This window comes from Galeopterus variegatus, unplaced genomic scaffold (assembly GCF_000696425.1).
Source record: "Galeopterus variegatus unplaced genomic scaffold, G_variegatus-3.0.2 Scaffold969, whole genome shotgun sequence".
NCBI classification, from domain to species: domain Eukaryota; kingdom Metazoa; phylum Chordata; class Mammalia; order Dermoptera; family Cynocephalidae; genus Galeopterus; species Galeopterus variegatus.
The window spans coordinates 64,470-86,494 of NW_007727080.1; the positions used below are offsets into that span (position 1 = coordinate 64,470).

At 41.3% G+C, this 22,025-nt stretch overlaps 1 protein-coding gene across 1 annotated transcript in view; it reads right to left on the reverse strand.

Moving 5' to 3' along the window:
* Positions 1-22,025, reverse strand: part of LOC103591397 — a 40,633-nt gene that overhangs the window by 8,157 nt on the left and 10,451 nt on the right. The window contains exons 2-3 of the mRNA XM_008573835.1: positions 3,971-4,051; positions 805-1,018 (exon numbers count right to left, since the gene is read on the reverse strand). Of these exons, the coding sequence (XP_008572057.1) occupies positions 805-1,018; positions 3,971-4,051 (295 nt within the window). The remainder of the gene's footprint in view (positions 1-804; positions 1,019-3,970; positions 4,052-22,025) is intronic.

Below are 22,025 nucleotides of genomic sequence, written 5' to 3' on the forward strand. Positions count from 1 at the left end.
TTTTGTCTTTTGTCTTTTTTCCGTGTCCGGCAACGGATCGCAACCCTCAGTGTTGCCCCCGTACCGGACCGGGGACCGGCAACGGGATCGCAAGCCTCGGTGTTGCTCCCGCGCCTCGCTCAGCCAGTGAGCGGGAGCCGGTCTGTATGTGGGATCCGAACCCTCGGACAGGAGCGCCGCCGCGCTTCCCAAGCGGCGCACCATCCAGTGCGCCACCGGGTCGGCCCGCCATAGCAAACATTTCTACAGTCATAAAAATTACCAACACAAAGCTTCTGGAATATACACCTAGTTTCTACCACCACTTCCCCCAAAAACAGAAATGGAAAAACCAGAAAAATCAGGATATTTTTATCATATAAAGATACCAATTTGATATACTTCAACTGTCTTCTGCAAATAAAAATCAGAGGTATTATTTTTAAAACAGCAGAGGCTCTAATTAGATAATGTGCATTTACTATAACCATTTATGACAAGTTTCTAAGACAGTACTACTTTGTTCAATTATTATATCAATCTATTTACTCCATGAGTATCCCACTCAGAAGACTGGCTTGGACATTACTTTTTTCTTACAATGACCCCACCCAAAATGGAGCAAATAAAAAGATCATTCTAAAATGGGATGATAAATCTTCATTTTTAAGCATATTTCTAATCCAGTTTTATTTTATGTGCACTGGGTAGAGAAGAAGAAATATCCCCTTTTTAAAGATGACAACTCTTCATTTTGAGGCCACACAGAACCGTCAATCGTCCTTATTTCAGAGCCTTAAACACATGACGTTCCTCACTACTCACCGTTCTCTTTTCTCAGCCTTGAAATGAACTTCTTTGGTGGGATGACGCCAACCTTCTTCTTCTGTGTGGCAATGCTGTGGAAGAGGTCTGCCAGGCATGTCAGCAGGTTTTCCTTCTTTTTTTGCTGGGCCTTGTATGCCAGCACATTCTCCCGGAATGGCCGGCAGAAATACAATGCCTGAAGCACGGAGTTACAGTAGCATGTGTTTCCAAACTGCCAAAGGACAACAGGGGTGGCTCGAGTCAGTGTCCAGAGACAAGCCACCTCTGGACAGCTGGTGAGAGAGAGATGGCCATCCTCCATGAACTGGACCAAGTTTCCCCATACTGGAGGCCAGCTTGCCATATTAGAAAACTAGCTAACTATTCTAAACACCAGCAACTACCTATCAATGAAAAAAAATTTACGTAACGTTGGTGCTTTTCTAGCCCATAAAAGTGGTAATAAGCACTCTGCTTCAATAAAAAGTTTAATGAGACCCTACCAAAGGGTCTCATTAAAGGAGAAGAAAAAAAAATTTTTCATAATATGGAGACCCAGAAAAGCAGCTGGCTAAATAAAGATGCCACATTGCAACACATCAAAACTCCCATGACGAGGAAAATAAACATCCAAATCGAAAAGAAATCTGGGAACTAGAAACCACTTGCTTAGCTGAAACAGCCTTCACTGAACGGGGGCTTATTTTCATTTTCATCTTTCCAGATTCCTGTGGCCCCGCGCATCCGCTCAGAGCACATTTCCTCACCTACTCCAGAACAACAGAGGCAAGAGGGGGCACCCTGAAGTCACCCTCTCAGTTTCCCAGCCTCTCAACTTCTAACTACCCTTCATCTTATTTCTGCCAAGGTGGCAACTGTCCCAATCCAATACCACCTAAGTTCCTGGTCTCCTGCAATCAGATTAGGGCCCACACAGTAATATCTCATGCCTCTCACAAATCACGGATACTGTGATCATGATTCCAGTGGGGAAAAATCTTCATCTCACTGCTTTTCAACTGACTGTAAGACCAACTCTGTGGGAGAACACAGCTGACAGTATCACTTTAGAGTGATACACACAGTAAAATGAAAAAATTCTAAGGAAATAACAAGATCAATAACACAGATTACAAAATGCCATGAAGGATTAAAATAGGATGTGAACACCTCCTCACAATTGGTTGTTGGCTTGTGTGTCATTCACCCAAGAGCCAGACAGATGCTCTGCCATACTTAACATGGCACTTCCACGTACGCTAAGATAGCACACTTCCTATTTTTATACTGTAATCTACTTTGACATAATTACGTAACAGGAGACAAACCTCTTTTTACAGAGAAGCTGGAGCTTTCATAAATTACCATGTGAAGTGAACATATATGAAGCTATTAATAAACAGAGATCTCACAATTTTTCCACAAACTAGAAAATGGCCTTCTTTTTTCCTCCACAATCTGCATTTGTGTTTTCCTTAGCCAGGGCAGAATTCCCATGACTTGAATAACTGTCCTCATAGAGCTAAGCAGAGGTCTATACACAACGGCTAAGAAGTTTGCATTAAAATTACAGAAGTCAGTATTTTACCAACACAATGCCCTATATTCCGGTACTTAGCTTTCCTCCTCCCATTCTTTTCTCTTCTACTCAGTATCCCACCTTTGCCCAGATGCCCTTTCACAGGGCTTGGCCCTGATCCAGTGGACAACTCCTGGGAAAGAAAAGGAACTATCGTTTACCAAGTGTCCACAGTGGGCTTCAGCCTCTTGTCAGGGTCTTAAATAGGCACTCTCATTTATCCTTCCCTATTACCCAAAAAGCAGAAACCATTATGATCCTCATTTTACAGATAGGGAAATGAAGGCTCAGGGAGGGCAAGTAACATGCCAAGATCACACAGCCAGTGAGGAGCATAGGCAGAATTCAAACCTAGGTCTGTGTTACATTGAAAACAGTGTCTTTTCCATTATATCACAGGCAGCACTCACTTGCAGAGAATACTTCCAGCTTCCCCAGTGGAAATTACCACTTACCACACCTGAGCACTAACAGACTATGCTCAGAGGAATTGTTCCAGAAAACCAGGTGTTTATGAATTAACACATGTCACTTAAAACTTGCACTCCAGAGAAATCAGCTTCCCCAGTGGAAATTACCACTTACCACACCTGAGCACTAACAGACTATGCTCAGAGGAATTGTTCCAGAAAACCAGGTGTTTATGAATTAACACATGTCACTTAAAACTTGCACTCCAGAGAAATCAGCTTCCCCAGTGGAAATTACCACTTACCACACCTGAGCACTAACAGACTATGCTCAGAGGAATTGTTCCAGAAAACCAGGTGTTTATGAATTAACACATGTCACTTAAAACTTGCACTCCAGAGAAATCAGCTTCCCCAGTGGAAATTACCACTTACCACACCTGAGCACTAACAGACTATGCTCAGAGGAATTGTTCCAGAAAACCAGGTGTTTATGAATTAACACATGTCACTTAAAACTTGCACTCCAGAGAAAAAGGATCAGGTGAAGAAGAAACCTCATGAGAGTGGGGGTAATACCACCTTCTTACTTGGTTATCATCAACTTATCAAGGAAGCAGAGCGTGCTAAGCCTAGCCATATACAAGGGACTCTGGCTGAACACAAGGAAAATAAGGCCAAGTAATTCCAAGATAAACTGGTCCCGGCTTTCCCCCTAAAACCCAGCCTGCTTTACGTATCAAGTTATATTGTTAAACAGTTACTGGTGATGAACTGGTAACCGCATACGGAATGCAAACTGAAACAAAGATTGCCTGAAGAGCTCAACCAGGCAATAAAAGGAGAGCATATAAAAGCAGATTTGGGTACAAGGGCAACAAAATCACTATGAAAGTTATGTGTGCAAAGGAAATCCCTTAAAGCATAGGGAGAAAAATGTGATTTTGACCCAGTAATACAGTAATTAAATCCTTTTTCTGGGACAACTCATACCTTCAAAAATAGATTAAATTGCTCCCTCCCCAACATTTGTCACTTCTACTAACTAATGAGTATGAACAATTATTTAAAAATTGGTAATGATGAAGATGGCAGCAGAGTTGCTTCAAATACTAACAATATTAATTATAATTATAATTAAATTAAACAATATTAATATTAATTTTGATTAAAATAATACATATTAAATACTTACATTGACCAATCCAAAGTAGTGTTCATTGATTGGAAACTGCTCTGGACCAATGTCTTTTTCCAGAGCAGAGGCATTGGTGCCCTAAAAGAGACAAACAGCAAAAGATCTGTTGCATATAAAATAGACAAGAAAATAACATGATACTTAAGAGAGTCCACTATTGAGACAAGCACATCCCCTGGTCGACAAGGTGTTTGCTGATGTTCATGCTGAAAAAAAAGGTGTCAGAAGTACACTAGTAGGTTATTTAATAATATCAGCCCTATTCCACTCTGCATCCGATTGATTCATACCCTCATACCTAGCTTCAATATCTTCTATTAGGAAGAGGTTTGAGTTAGGCAAATGAGCAAATAATTGCTGACAACTTCTGAATAATGTTTTTAAAATCGTTATTTCAGACAGCTGCAGCAGTTTTGATAATATTTGATGGCGTATAGACTTCTATTACCACTTTCAAAGTCAATTTCTTCATTCTGATAAAGATTTACTGTGCACTCACAAAGCCAGATGCTATTCTCTAGGTCTGAGGTACCAACAAAAGAACAGTAAACAGAACATACACAGATGCCTGTTCTCATGGAGTCCACATTTTAGTAAATGAAGACAGCCTGGAACAAAAAGCAAGTATACTGGACAGTATATTAGAAGGGGATAGTGCAATGGAGAAAAATACAGGGAACAGAAATAGAGACAAGGAGCAGGGGTGGAGAGGCATGCAAGCGTAGGGAGTGGACAGCTGTACCTTTAAATCCACTGAGCAGGGAAGGTCTTACCAAGAAGGCAAATGTCCAGAGAATATTGTGAGTAATAAAAAAAAAAAACACCACAATTTAAAACCTAACAATTCCCAGATGCATCAAATTGGTAAGCCATGTGACATTTCAACATGATGATAATAACAGCTACTGGGCACTCTTACCAGGTGCCAGGAACTGTGCTACTTATTTTCACAACAATCCTATGAACTAAGTACTATTATTATCCCCATTTAAAAGACAGGGAACTTAAGACTGAGAAGGGTTAAAAAATCTGCCCAAGGTCTACAGTTAGTAATCAGTAGAGCTAGGATTTGAACCCAGGAGTCAGACTTGGGACTCTACGCTCTTAACCAAATGCTATCCATTTACTGAGCCCCACTAAGGATAAGTCACGGCCAATTAATTATTATTATTCCCCAAGGCCTGGATGAGTCTGCGGGAATTAGGAAAAGTAACAAAGTTCAGTCCAATAAGGTAAACAGATTGAGAAGCGGGCAGAATCAGGCTCCACTTCTACCACAGTTCTGTCATCATTCTATAGCCTTCTCACATTCTCAGACTGTCATACAAGATTCACAGCTCACAGAAAGTCAAAGACTTGAAAAGTAGGTATTTTACAAAGAAAAAGACTTATGTTTTACAAAAAAAAAAAAAAATCTGCTACTGCTACTTATTCTTGACTCTCCTCTCAAAGGAAGAAATGGCCAAAAAAGGCTGAGAACCAGTCAAAATGGTCACTTATCATCATGCAAACATTAAATGCAAAATAACCCAACTCTAAGCAAAACAGAACTACAGCAGAAATGTCAAACTGTATCCCCTTAACATAACTTCCTGTTTCCACTGGTCCTTTATACTGTTCCATCAATCTGAGACTTTGTTCAATGGTTATTTGTGTGTATCATGGTTTCAATATATTGAAATATATGTAGAGTGTGTAAGGGGGTGGTGGGAGGGGTGGTCACTGCATTTCACAATAATGTGACCCCACATACAAGATTAAATTTTTGAAATAACACATCAAATTATGTCAGGATTTTATGGTATAGACAAAAATCACTAAAAATCTTCAGTAAAGTTACATATCTCAATCATAAATCAATGTATGTAATGCATATTAAATACACCCATAGCCATTTCTCAAACAAAATTAGAAATATGGCTTAGAGCCCAGGAGGAATGTCAAGATGTAAAAGTATAACACATGAAGATAGATCTTATTAAATCTTTCTTTATAAGGTAGCAATATATTCAAGTTAATCCATGATTTTTGCTATTTGGAAATTATTAGCCGAGTCTGCTTTTTTTCTACCTATCATAATATTTTCCTACTTGGGAATGGGGGAGCAAGGGGATGACTCACACTAAAGGCAGTGACCCAGGGGGCAGTGTTCAAGAGAAATCCTCAGGAGGCAGGGACCACTCAGGCAGTGTGTGGGAGTCCCACGCAGCACAGCGAAAGAAGAAAGTGAGTCGGGTCTTCACTGAGACCCGGCTCTTCCCTGAGCCAGTGCTTCCTGGCCACCCTTCAGGTGGAGCTTGCTTATTCTCTTGCACAACACACATGAGGGTTGGGAAGGGTCAGGAGGAGAAGTGATCCTTGGTGCTGCTTCCAGACCATTACACATGCACCTTTCCGAAGCCCATTCCTCTTACCATGGTACAAACCCCTTCCTTTCTCCTCATCTTGGCTGACCCCCTCATCCATGGAAGACCTACCTATACAGCTCAACCATTCCCATCTCCCTAGATGGTTTCGACATCCCTGTGGATGAGCCACCCCAAACCCTGTTCTTTCAGCACCTCCACATCCTATTTTCCGACTGATTTTTATTCTGCTCCACTTTAGCTACCCACTCCCAAATTCATACCCTGGACCTGGTGCCACCCTGAAATCCTCAGCTCCAGCCACCCACAGCCCCCACAAGCTCAGCTCTGCCTGCTGGCCTCTGTCAGCATCCCCCCACAGCCACTCTTAAACCCCATTAGAATGGTCACTCCTTTACTTCCTGAGAGCATGGATTGTGATTTCAATTGCTCTTCTAGATACTCTTTACCCTCTCCTTTGGCCATACCATCTGGCAAAAAAACCAACCTAGGATGAACCGAATTATACACCTTCTCTGAACATACACCCAGACAAATGTGCAATGCTACTGGGAAAAAAAGTCAAACAACCAAGCTGAGATTTTCTAGAATTCACCAAATTCAAGTGACCCTCAACACATCCCACATTCCAACATTCCTCTAGCAAATTCATTCTCCGCTCCACAATGACTATTTTCAACTTTCCCCAAGGTTCCCAAAACTTCAACATCCTCTTTATCCCTCCCACTGAACAGGAAAAAAAGAATTTAACCAGGAGACAGGAACTCCTTAACTTCCTACGCACAAGCCTAAGTACCCCTCTCTTGTTAACGATGGAGATGTCTCTCTTGTCCAAGGCCAATCCCTCCCCTTCTAACAGATCCTTGCCATCAGAATTTAAACATGCTTCAGCATCTCCCATATCAAACACACACACACACACACACTCTCTCTCTCTCTCTCTCTTCCCCATACATCTCCCCCAGTTACCTCTTTCTCACTTCCCTTCAGAGCTGAACTTCTTTAAACAACCGTCTATTCTGAAACATGCACAGATGGACAGGATGATTTCTAAGATTTGTTTCAAATAATCCAGTGGGGGGTGGGGAGTGGGATGAAGGTGTGTGGTTGAAGCTGAGTGATGGGTGTGTGGGGAAACATGTACTATCCTGTTTATACTTTTACATATACGTGTGTAGGCAGAATAATAGTCCCCCAAAGATGTCCTTGTCCTGACCCCCAGAACTAATGAATACACTACCTTACACAGCAAAGGGTAACTTAGGCTGTAGATGGAATGAATTTGTTAATCAGCTGACCTTAAAATAGGGAGATTGTCCTGGATTATCCAGGTGAGTCCAAAGTAATCACAAGCATCCTTCAAAGTGGGAGAGAGAAGAAGAACAGATCAGAGTGATGCCATGTGTGAGGGACTCGACTCGCCATTGCTGGCTTTGAAGACAGAGGAAGGAGCCAGAGCCTAAGCAGGCAGCCTCCAGATACCAGAAACAGCAAGGAAATGGAGCCTCCATGAGAGCCTCAGGACGTGGCCCTGCACCACCTTGATTTCATCCCAGTGAGTCTCACTTTAGACCTCCAGAACTGTGTGGTAATAAACGAGTATTATTTAAGCCACCAAGGTAATGGTAATTGGTTACAGCAGCAATAGGAAATTAACACAGTATGTTTGAGGTTTTTCATAATAAAATCTTCTTTAAGACTTGTCTTCGGGGCTGGCCAGTTAGCTCAGTTGGTTAGAGCATGGTGCTGATAACACCAAGATCCAGGGTTCGATCCCTGTACCAGCCAGCCACAAAAAAAAAAAAAAAAAAAATGCTCAAAGACAGTGAAAGTTGCAGACCACTATAGAACCAGATATAAAAGTGTACTAGACAGTGCTCAGCATTCCATAAGACTTGTCTCTTCTTCCTCACCTCCAAACCTCTCCTTGAAAAAAAAACCCTTCTGGACTCTCCCCACTTCATCCTTGATGAGCTCCAAACATGGCAAACTCCAGGGGGTGCTTTTAGATGGCTGGCTTTTTCCAGGATCTGTCCAAGGCCCACCTCCCCCTCCCCACGCCTCCCTCTCCTGGGTCGGGGCAATCAGCAGCTACAAGGCAACCACTTCCAACTCTTTTATCTGCATTACAGAACCTCACTTGTGAGCTACAGACTGCATGAACACTGGTATTCCACTTGCTTGGTATACAGGCCCTCAAAAGCAATCTCACCAAAATTAGAGTTTTCACTAGTGTGGTGTTTCCCTGATTGGTAAATGACAACGCCCGTCTCCTGTGGCACATTCAAGAAACCTCGGGGTCATGCCTGACATCGACCCTACCCACCTCTAACCCAACTATCAATACTGCAGCTAAAGTGCTCTTTTTAAATACAAATCTGCTGTCTCCAACCTCATCTCCTGTCACTCATCCTCCCGTTCACTGTGCCTGTGCCAATGGCCCTTCTATTCCTCAGTCACCTCGAGCTCCTTCCCACCATCATGTGAACACTCTTCCCACTATCGTGTGAAAACGCTCTTCCCCTGCTCCTACACCTGCCTGTATCCTGTCGGCCTGCAAGCCTGGGTGAAGGATCAGCTCCTTGGGGAATGCATAACTCACCACCCCGAGATTAAGCCAGCCCCTGTGGCAGATGCAATAATGGCCCTCCCCAAAGATGCCCAGACCCTAATCCCTGGAACCAGTGATTATGTTACCTTACACGGCAATAGGGACTTTGCAGATACGTTTAAATTAAAGATTTTGAGATGGGAGGATTATTCTGGATTCTCTGGATGGACCCAGTATAATCACAAGTGTCCTTGTGAGAGGAGGCACAAGGTTTACAGTCATGAGATGTGATAGTGGAAGCAAAGGTTGGATAGAGGGATTGAAGATGGTACGCTGCTGGCCTCGAAGATGGCAGAAGGGGCTGTTGCCAAGAACGCAGGCAGCTTCCAGAAACTGGAAACGGTAGGAAACAGGTTCTCCCCAGAGTCTCCAGGAGAGGTACAGCCCTGCCCACTATGATTTTATGATTTCTTACCTCCAGAACTACAAGATAATAAATTTGTATCTTTTTAAGCTACTAAATTTATGATAATTTTTTACATCACCAATAGGAAACTAATACATCCCCTCCCCAACCTCCACTTCCCACTCATACCACCCTGTATGTAACCCTTATATATTCTAATTCTTACTTATGTAATTATTAACATCTGTCCTATCCCCTAAACTGTACCTCACGGGAGCAAAGACCATGTCTGACCTGCCCAGTACTGCATTCTCAGGGGATAGCACACAGTAGGCCCACAATACCTGCTGGATGGATGGATGTGTGGACAGATGGTTAGGGCTGTTTGAGTAGCTTCCATGAGCATGACCATTTGGACATAGGTATGTGTGCTCACCCTGCGTACTGTTCAGTGAGGCATAAGTGGTACCCTCTACCACTTCCCCATCATCCCTTCTCTTTTAGATACACACTCTAGGAATTGGTTTCCATGGATACAGAATGCCACTGATAATGACATATGGAAACAAACCCTTGCTTCACATGCTAGCTTCCACTGGTAACATGAATCTTTGTGCATCTTTAACAGATTTGGGGGTTAAATATGTTAAATGTAAATGTCTACATGATAAAAGGGCATAGACATGATGGGAAATGTTTCACAAGTTGATGATGATGATGAATGCTTAAAGATTGATTAGGCAGTATCAACCAAAGTTTCAAATGACCATATCCTCAAACCCTGCAATTCTACTTTAAGCAGTTTATTCTACATGCATACTCACGTAGATGGAAAAAAATTGAGAGACTGTAACAAAGACCCAAATAATATAAGTGTGGCTTAACCAAGTTGATAATGTATTTCTCTCCTCCCTATAATGTTCAAGAGGATGCTGTGCAGGCCTGATATGGCAGCTCTGCAGCACCGGGGACTCAGGCTTCTTTTATCTTGCTTCTCTGTCGTTCTCAAGAGTGAGCTTCTATCTTTGGAACCAAGATGGCTACTCCAACTTGTACCATCAAATAACCTCTGCCAGGGAAAGCAGAAAAGGAGGGGAGTGACTCCTCCTTCCCTTTCCAGGATGCTTCTGGAAGCTGCACTTGTTACTTTTGCTCACAATCCCGCTGGCCAGAATCTAATCTAGTCACATGGCCACACCTAGCTGCAAGGGAGCTTGGCAAAGGTGGTCTTTACCTAACACCGACAACCAGTTAAAATTTCTGTTACACTAGAAATGAGAAATGGATGTAGAGGGGACAATCAGCAGGCAACGTCTCACATGGACCTTACAGCAAGATTTATAACAGAAAAAAATAGAAATAACTTGAACCGCTAATAATTACTGGAATCCATATGATGAAATACCATGTCTCTATTTTATAAAGTAAAGTTGCTCTGCAGGTACTGCCATGAAAATTTGCCTAAGATACTAGAAATGTCATTCATTCAATCGACAGACACTGAGCCCTGTCTTGTGCCCAGCACTATTCTACACTGAGGGACAGAGGTGAACAAAGCAGATTAGGCCATTGGATTCAAAACCTATGTTTTAATGGAAATTCCTGAAAGAATACTTGTGTTGGGGATGGGGGCTGGGAGATGAAGAGGTCACAAAGGGGTTTTCTTTTTATCTTCTCAACTGTTTGAATTATCACTATTAGCATATATTATTTTTGTATTAAAAACTTAATAAATTAAAAAAAAAATTAGTAAGCTAATGCCCTGCAAACCAGTTACCTAAGGACTTCAGCACATATCTTGGAGTTGTATTTGGCCATTTTTTTCCCCTAATATAAATTTGCCTTTGATTTCAGACACTTAACCTCTCTTCAGCCTTAGTTTCCTGGCTGAGAGGTCAGGTCGCTGATATCCAGCCTGCCCATCCCTCAGGATGGCAGAAAGAATGAAGCAAAACCAGGAATTTTGTCAGCACTAAGCAAATTGTTTTTTTTTTTTTTTTTTTTGTCTTTTGTCTTTTTTCCGTGTCCGGCAACGGATCGCAACCCTCAGTGTTGCCCCCGCACCGGACTGGGGACCGGCAACGGGATTGCAAGCCTCAGTGCCGCTCCCGCGCCTCGCTCAGCCAGCGAGTGGGAGCCGGTCTGTATGTGGGATCCGAACCCTCGGACGGGAGCGCCGCCGCGCTTCCCAAGCGGCGCACTATCCAGTGCGCCACCGGGCCGGCCCAGCACTAAGCAAATTGTAAAGTTCATTGCAAACCCAGGAGGAGACACTTTCCTTGCTAGCACCCAGCACAGTGGCACAGAAGGCAAATGGGAGGCACTGAAAAATAATCGCTATATGACCAGATGCGGAACAAAGAACATTATTTATGGGGGTAAATCACAGGGTCTGGAAGCATAAGAAACATAGAGCTCTTATTTCCATCAGTAAAAAATGTGGTAACCTTTGAAAAACAATACAGCCAACTTATTAAAAATAGCATCTGAGCTGGGACAAGTTCCAACAAGAAGCCTATAATGTTAGCTCTTCCAAGCACCTCTGAAAGAAATTCTATGATTGCCAAGGGGTGCTACCAAAACACAAAACAAACAACAACAATAACAAAAACCCAGGCAGGATGAGTCATATATATCTGAGATGGGTATAGAAAGGAATTTCTTTTTAAAGCAATTTTAAAAGCAGTTTATAAGGAAAACAAGTTAGAATTTCTTCCTTGGGAGTGGGGGGTGGGGATGGGGGTGGCAAAAGAGACACATCCTTGCCCAGGAAGTAATCAGAACAATGGCATTACAAGGTCTGTAAAAACCAATAAGAACATTGCCATAATACAGGGGTGCCTAAAACAAAAACACAGAGATCAGGAAGGGTCCCTGGAGATTAGCTAGACCACGTCGCAGATGAAAAAATCAAGGGCCAGAGAAGTAAACTTACTGGCCCAAGATCTCCCCAAGGCAACTCATTTATCTGCATCTGAGGACACACAACCTCCCTTTCAAGTTTATACACAGAGAATAAGTTATTAATTATAGACCATGAATTAAAATAGATGACAGAAGTGAATGTTGCTGCTAAAACCACATTTTTAGGCCTATGTTCAAAAAGCTAGTTTACATATCATGTTTTCAAAGTACATAAGCACATAAAGGACTAGTTTTCAAAAGCACTAGTATTCCCAGACTTTTGATGACAAATGCTATTCCCACAGCCTTATGAAGAAAGTGGAAGCAAAAATGAAGGATACTGCCCAAGATCTCAGGGTGAGTTGGGAGCCACGCACCAGAATTCAAGGATGGTTAAGAAGGAATTATGGCCTCTGGTACCTTCGATGTAATTAATAATAACAATAATAATAGAAAACTCATAAATAGCATTTACTGTGTCCAGTCACTGTTCTAAGGACTTTATGTGTATGTTACTCATTCTAATCCTCACAATGACCCTATGAGGTGGATGCCATTATTGTCTTCATTTTACTGATTGACTGATTTTATTTTAACATTTACTTGTACATTTTTGTGGGGTACAGTGTGTTGTTTAAATACATGCATGGTTTCGTACCTGTTTTAGAGATAAGGAAACTGAGACGCAGGTAGCATAAGTAACCTCATCCAAGTTCACAGAGCTAGTAGGTAGTGGTACTGGGTTTAAACTCACAGTGGGGCTCCAGAGTGTGTGCCCTCAACCACTACTCTCAAGAAGGCAGACTCCTTAGGACAACAAAACTGTAACAACTGAAGAAATGGTTGGCCTGTTAGCTTACTCGGTAGAGCATGGTGCTGATAACATCAAGGTCAAGGGTTTGGATCCCCAAACCAACCAAACCAACACCAACAAAAAAACAAAAGAACTAAAGAACTGAAAAAATTAAAGGGGTCACAAAGTTGTACAGAGGAACCCCTACCTCTGAGACACCCCTCAAAATACATGTATTCTAGAATGAGAACATACAAATCCTTTTTTGTAAAATCTCTACAGAGTACTGCAACCTGTTTAAAGGAAACATACAATTAGGGCCAGGAGACAGGGGAGATGAGATGTATATAGACAAGAGGAAAAGTTTTTTTTCTTCAAAATTATTTCAAAGGCTGTGAATCTTCACCTAGCCAAAATGTCAAGTTTTAAAAGGCAAGAAGAGAAAACAGTGTCAAAAAGCAAAAATGAATTCTAAGGAGTAAATCATTTCACACCTAATAATGGAATAATGTACAATCTTACTTCCCTACTTCTAAATTCTTGGATAGATCCTGACAATAATTTAACAAAAACAATGCAACAGAGAGAGAGGGAGAAAGTACCAGAAATATGCAGAACAAAATGTGTTAATATACTAATATAGCTCATCTCTTGATATGGGGATTATTGGGGGCAGGGGGTAGGAGAAAGTTGGCATGAATTATATTGAGAAAAAAAAAATCATTATATTTTTTATCCAAAGAAAGCTGCGGAATATCTGTCATGCCTTTAAAAGACATAAATACAGATTGTGATTCTGAGACTTCTGGTGCAGAACTAGTGAGGCCAGTTCTCTGGCCCCTTAGAGGTGTCCCCTCTGCCTGTACCCCCTACCCCCGGCATCCGCATCACTTCTTCAAAGCTACCTGCCCTGACACTTCACTCTCACAGAATCCTGTATGTTCCTTCATTAACACTCATTACAATTTGTAACAGCATAATTGTTTGTGATTATTTAACATCTGTCTTCCCACTAGACATTACAGCCCATGGGCCCAATCTGACCTGCCAACTGTTTTTGTAAATAAAGTTTTATTGAAACCACTCATGACCATTCATTTACTTCCTGCAACTATTTTCACAATATGGTAGCAGAGCTACATAGTTGAGACAGAGACATTATGGCCCACAAAGTCTAAAATAATTACTGTCTAGCCCTTTAAAGAAAAGCTAATGCCTACACTAGACCATAAGCTCTTTAAGGGCAGTGACTGTGTCTAATTTATTTACCAGCACCTAGTAGAGTGTCTGGCTTATTGAAGGCACTTGATAAATTTGCTGATTGAATAAACTTGGGAAACAAGGGAAGAGTAAGCACTATGTGCCACTCGTTGTTAAGATAACTTCACTTAATTTTGCCCACTAATTCAAGGCAGATTATTTGTAATATCCCCATTCTACACATTAAAAAATGGAGGGAACCTGCCCAAGCTCACTCAAGCCAGTAAAGGCAGAGCCAGGATTCAAACCAAGGTCATTCAGTTCCTGAGTCTAAGTCCTTGACTGCAGTCAGGGGAGAGGATCTTTTCATTCACATTTTTAGTAACTCCTTAGCTGCAAATGTAGGAACTGGGTAGAGAAACAGGGCTGTATCTGAGCATGTTCATTTTGGCTACCAGCTATCACATTACCTAACCCCCAGGCACATACCCAGAGTGGCTACAAATGCAAATGCTGCTTAGTTAGCAGACAGGTCACCACAGATCCCCTGTCCCACTGAACAACAATGAATGTAAGTCTCCCTGCCAGATATGTCACTGACGGGAACCACTATACCTATCTTATAGGTGAGGGAAATGAGGTTAATGGAGGTTAAGTGACTTGCCAAGGTCAAGTGTTAGTATGAGGCAGTGAACCTATGACTTGAATACCATTACTCTACTACCCCAACTCCTGGTTCAACAACCTGCTCCACTCCAGGCTTTAACAGGGGGCCAACTATCCACAAGGCAGTCAAAGGGTATTTCCATTCTGCACTATGATAGCATATAATTTCCATGCCTTATGTGATACTGAACAGGGAAAAATAACTCTGAAAAAACCTCAACATGACTCCATCTAATAATCATACACAGTAGCCAAAACATCTGCCACTGAAGAAAGCTGTCGCTGGGATGTCTGACTACATAGTGATCCCAAGTTATTATATGAAGGAACATTAAAGAATAGCCAGAGGCTTTGGCTGGTAAAACAATTCTCCACGTAGTTAGAGATAACACATGGAAGTCCTCACATAAAGCTAAAATTTCAACTCAAAAGCAGAACAAGGACTACATACTGGGCCCATGTCTGGTTTCTAACTGAAAGTGGAAAAAGAGAAAATTGTCATTCACAGTCAGTATTCTACAAAGTCACCAAGATGCTTCCTCGATTATGACATCTCTTAAACTCCTCCTTTATTCGAAGGTTTGCTTCCCATCACTTTCCAGAAAGGCATTGTGGGGGGGCATGGGATACTGGGAAAGCCCCAGCTCTGCAAATTTTATTAACAGGGTGATTTCATCTGCTCCTCCTCCCATCTACCCTTTAGGTCTTCCTTGGTAAAAACCACAATACCTGCATCCCCACCTCACAGTACAGGGAGAACTGAAGGAGTCAACATGCCTGAATGTGTTTGCATGGCATCCTTGCCTTTGGGAAGCAATTTTTTCTGGATTAGCATCTTTACCATCAGGGATATTGTAATCTAATGTAATGAAACAAAATGTACTGATTGTGAAACATAAAATATAAAATTCTGCACGCTTTTCTCCCACCCCCAAATAGGATGGCAATGGGAGAAAAGAGATAAGCAAGGAGTCCTTTACGGCAATGCTACTGCTATGGGTCAAATGTGTCTCCCAAAAGTTCATGTACTGGAAACTTGATCTCCACTGTAACAGTGTTGAGGATGGGAAATCCAGTTGCGTATTTGAAAGGTGGGGCCTTTAGGAGGTGATTACATTGACAGGACTATGCCCTAGTGAATGGATTGATCCTTTCATGAAGTAACGAGTGTGGTTCTGATGACTTTATAAGGAGAGCAAGTGAGGAGGCTAGCTCTCTTGCTCAGCCCATTCTTGCCATGTGACACCCTGCATTGCTATGGAGAGTTCTCACACAGAAGGCCCTCACCAGATGTGTTCCCTGGACTTCAGACTTCCCAGCCTCTGAAGCTATAAGAAATAAGTTTCATTCCCTTATAACTTACCCAGTTTCAGGTATTCTGTTTTAAGCAACAGAAATGGACTAATAACAGTTACTCAAAGCATTAAAACTCTGCTGTGAGCTAAATTCAGAAACTGAGAATATATATACGTAATGAGTGGATAGAGTAATTTTGTATTTGTCAAGTTTAGGAATAAAAAGATGAGATTTCTGTTTTATTTATCTTTGGGGTTTTTATTCCATTTTGCCAGTGATTCCTTTTTATTGTGTTTTACAAAAATATTGGTCTGAGACAGATTAAAAATAACAATAAAACTGGTCCTTCCCTACAGACTTTGAAAATAATTGCCAACAGCAAAACATTTCAATGAAATTGAGTTTATTTCCTTAAGCATGTGAATAGCTGCTCGAGCTTACTTCTAATAACAGTAAAGAGATATGCAAACTAAAAATATACCAAGACACCATTTTCCCCCTCCTGGTAAAGATCAAAAGGGTTTTGGATAGCAAAGTGATTTGGCAAGGCTGCAGGCAGCAAGAGTTGCACATATTGCTGGTGGTGGGCAATCTGGTAAAATCCATTAAAGTTACAAATGCAAATCCATTTCTAGGAAGTCAGTCAGCAGATATATTCCTACACATGCAAAATGATGTATGGACAAAGTTGTTCCTTGTAGCCTGTTTGCAAAAACCAAAGACTGGAAAACTACCTACATGCCCCGGTAGTCAGTGGGGGGCCTGGTTAAGTGAATTCAATACATTCAAGCAATTGCATACTCTGCAGCCATAAAAAAGAATGAGGATGCTCTTTACAGAGACCCTCTTCCAAGATACAAAAAGCAAGGGGCAGATCAGGACAGATCAGTAACTACTCTCTGTACTATTTGTGTTTTTAAAAACTAAGGGGAAAACATAAACATATTTGCTTGTATATGCTTAAGAAACCTCTAAATGGAAGCATAAGAAACTATAAATATTGTTAGACGCCAGAGACTAGAATTGAATAGTGGGTCTATTTCCAACATATATCCTTGTGCACATTTTGAAATTTCTACCATATGAACTTATATTACCTACAAAAACTTTAAATATTTTAAAAAGAAAAAAACTGAACATAGTGCTTCGTGCATTTCTGTTAGGACGCCTAACTGTGTATACCAACTAACACAAATCAGTTATAAGCTCATTAGAAGACTAAATACCTTTTACTACATGATGTGCCCTCATTATCAGCAAGAGGAAAAACATTACATCTTGACTGATGACCACAAAAGCATGGCCACACACTATCAGCACTGCGTCTTTCAACGACGTTTGCTCAGAAATCACAGCTTCTTCCTATTGTCTTCCTGCCAACCCCTTCCCTGGTCCTCCTTGGTTAGAAGCCATGGCTAGTTTACAAACATGCTCATCTTTTCATCACTGCTCCCCAACAGGAGTGGTTCTTATTTGATAGACCCTGAGTGACCTAAGTGACCTCCTCACCATCACTAAAGCCAGATAGTGACTGGAGCCCAGGACTTCAGATTCCTAGCTCAGGGCTCGTCCACTGTAGTGTTTAAGCTCTTTCGCTAATGGAAAAAAGAGGGGCACTAGAAGCAAGCAGTAATAAAACAGCTAGGCAGGCTCAGCACAGGACCTAAATAACTCCATATATGCCCCACAGCAGAGCAGGGAGATAAGTTCTCTCACCACACGCGTGTCAAGCCTGAGAAGGGAGTCTTTGAGAGGGTGGATAACATCTAGCTCTCGAACCCAACCAACAGTGGTATGGAAACTCCAGCTAGATCATATCTGTTTGCTAACCTGCTTCTCAAGGAAGCACACTGACCAGACCCATAATCTGCAAAGCAGTTTAACGAACAGAGCTCTTCCAATAGCCAGTTATTTAAACCACCATAAAGAACTTCTTATCGGGAATTGGCTGATTAGCTCAGTTGGTTAGAGTGAGAAGTTGTAACACCAAGGTCAAGGGTTTGGATCCTTGTATTGGCTAGCCACAAAAAAAAAAAAAAAAAAAAAAAAAAAAAAAAAAAAAAAAAAGTCAAAAAACAAAACCCCAAAAACTCTTATTAAAGCCAGTATCTCCCAAACTAAACTATAAACTATGGGCCATGAATCCTGGAGGGAGGGGACATCACCCTAGGTAGCACAAGTATGAACATTTTTAACTTTGGAAATTATGTTTTTGATATATATTGTAAAAGCGTAAAACTAGCTCATCAAACCCATTATTTTACAGATGTTTTAGCACAGAATGAGGTTAGATTAAAATAAGGTAAACAGATTTAAGGAAAATACTAAGTAAATAAGTTCAGGTGGTAAACAGATCAGTGAAAACCGTGAAGGACAACAAATGGACATTTGAGAATTACTGATCTAAGAAACTTGATCCATCCCAGGGTTTTTCTCCAGTGGAAGAAAAGCTTGGGAATAGTAATACCTCCACCTCCCAACCCTCCCAACCCTCCCACCCCCACCCAGGGCATATACACTAGCTCTGAATGTCACTTTATTTATTTATTTTAGTTTTATTTGCCCTCTTTTCCCCACACCACACTGCTGCTCTTAGATCAATGAGGCAAGGTCCCCAGTTACCAAAGCATCCTAAAATCTTGTATTTAAATGGCAGTATCCTGTAGTAGCTTAAGCTTATGATAATCCTAGGTCCAGTCTGCCCTGAATAGCTTGAATTACACCTATAGTAGATCAATTAATAACTTTATAATTATCTTGAGCATCTCCTTTTCACTGTAAGAAGTGTCTGACTTGGGAAATAAATTAGAGAGGCTCCTTACTGTCCTGTCACCTGCTACAGCGTAGAGCTAATTAGGAAAGAGCTGTGGGCCTCTCTCTGTTTCTCCTGATACCACAAAAACAGTGAGAAGGGACCTTCCACCTCTGCAGCACCCACAGTCAGAATCAAACCATGAAGTGAATTTTGCCTCTGCTTTTGCCCAATCTCCTTCCCTGATGCCGCACCTGCCAAAATGCCCCACTATCTGTAGATAGCAGGCCAAAATGAAAGCAGAATTTTACTGGATCCTGCAATACCAACGGCTTTGTACTTTGAGCAAACTGAAAGAAAATATGAATTCACTAAGAGTGAGGGTAATTATGAAATGTCACATGCATGTGGGCATCACAGCTCACAAAGTGCTTCCATGGGCAGGACCTCTTTTGAGATTCTCAAAAAAGCTGTCAGGAAGGTATTTTACATCTGCCTTTGTTTGTCATCACGGTCTGCTGTGGCTGATGTCTGGAATCCTGTCAACATCACCAATTGTAGTGCTCTTAATCCTGTTCGTGACACCAATTGTAAAGCTAGGCAACCACGCCAGTTGTCAGGCTCTTTTACCTGCTGGTAACCCTGCACTGATGTCAATTATCTAGCTAGGGCTGGGTCTGGAGCTCCCAGACCCCTCAATCCCATTCACAGACTGGGTCAACAAATGCCAGGCTGAGTCACCCACCAGACACCACACATGCCAGACCCCTTCACGCAGGTCTATGAGCTAGGTAATGGGACAAAAGGTCCTTGGAGCCATAGGTTGGGAAGCATGGCTGCGCCAGGTGGACGCCTGAGGCTGACGTCCACCCTCCTGCTTCACTAACCTCCTCTCTCTCTCTGAAGAACACAAGAATAGCAACAAAAGCAAGAAGATACATTGGCACATGTGTGCACCAACTCCACACACACACACAATTTGCTTACAAAGGATGCTGAACCACACCCAACTGGACCCGAGGCGAGAGCCGTGACCAAACTATTCTATTTTCCCAACAGTCGTAAAGGGATGAAGAAATATAGGCTCTGATATTTACCAACCAGGATTCCAAATTTCCAACTCCTCCACTTATCAATTATATGGAAGAAAAAACTATTTTGTTTTTTTCACAGGGCCTTGCTGCACTAAATGTGGCACCCAAACCAGCAGCATCTACATCATGAGAGAGGTTGTTAGAAATATAAAATCTCAAGACCTACTTAATCAGAAACTGCATTTTAACAAGATCCCCAGGTAATTCCTATGCATAATAAAATTGGAGGGGAGCTGCTCTACTGAAAGGCAATTCTTCCATTCTACCAAGCTACATTTCTTCATTCATTTATCAATAATTTATATTGAGCATCTACCACATATGTGCTAGCCACCATGCTGACAGCTGGGAAATTAACAGTGATTAAAATAAATACAGCTCCTGCCTTCATGGAGTTGCCAGTCTAACATGGTGGTTTCTCAGCCTTGGATTCTCATCAGAATCAACTGTGGCACTTAAAACACACACACACACACACACACACACACACACACACACTTGCCAGTGCCCAAAACCCACACCAGACAACTCACACCTATGTACAGTCAGAAACTCTGAGACTGCAGCACTAGAAGCTGCACATCAAAAAAGCTCCAATTGGTAGAACCACTTTGGAGAACAATTTGACAATACTGTACCTAGTAAAGCTGCAGACCAGTATATCCCGAGAGCAGCACCTCCACTTCCACGATTATATCCTGGAAAAATGAAGGCATGTGTGCAAAGAAGACAGGAACAAGAGCACTGACTGCAGCACTGTTTCCAGACAGAATATTTTGGAAACTATTAAATTGTCCCAAAATAAGGGAATGAATAAGTAAACCATGGTTAAGTCAAAAAATACTGTTATGGAACAGTTAGAATGAATAAACTAGATACGTATGTGTCAGCATAATCTCAAATATAATTGTTGAGTGAAGGAAGATATAGGGGGGTGGGGGAAATGTTGGTAGGCTGTTACAAAGTTACAGTTAGATAAGAAGAATATGTTCTGGTGATCTAGGGTGACAACAGCTAATAATATTGCATTGTATATTCCAACATAACATTCAAGATCCTCTTTTTTGGCTATCACCATAAAGAAATGATAAATGTTTAGGTGATAGATACGCTAACGGTTTTGATTAGATCATTATAGAATATATGCATGTATTGAAACAATAAATTGTACCCCATAAACATGTACAATGAAAAAAATGAATTAAAAAACAGAAACATAGTAGCAAAAGACTACATATTTTTACACATGCACAAACGTTGATATACTGCTTTTGGATTCATAAATATGAAAGCATGAAATATGTATGATAAACACCGTACCAACTTCACAAAAATGTTTTGTTCTGGGAGGAGGAGAGATGAAAGAGATGTGGTGGTTAGTGGTATTTTTAAGGTATTATGTCTAAAAGGAAAAAAAACCCAAATATGCTAAATTTTAATATCTTTTAAATCTGAAGGGTGGGTATTTGGCTATATAACACACCATATTACATTCTTTTTTCCCCACACTTTTTGGAGTGGGTATGTTTTCTGATTTAATTTTTTTAAAAAAATTTTTAAAAGCTTCACAAGTAATGTGAGGAAATGGACAAATTTCTGGACACACATAAGCTCCCAAAATTAAGCCATGAAGATGTAGAAAACCTGAACAGACCAATAACAATAAAGGAGATTGAAGCTGTAATCAGAAAGCTCCCAACAAAGAAAAGCCCTGCACCAGATGGATTCAAAGCAGAATTTTACCAAACATTCAAAGAGGAATGGACGCTGATTCTTTACAAACTATTCCAAAAGATTGAAACAGACGCAAAACTCCCAAACTCATTCTATGAAGCAAACATCATCCTGATACGAAAACCAGGTAAAGATATAACCAAGAAAGAAAACTACAGGCCGATATCCTTGATGAATATAGATGCAAAAATCCCCACTAAAATACTAGCAAACAGAATACAGCAACACATATGTAAAATTATTCACCACGATCAAGTGGGATTCATCCCAGAGATGCAAGGGTGGTTCAA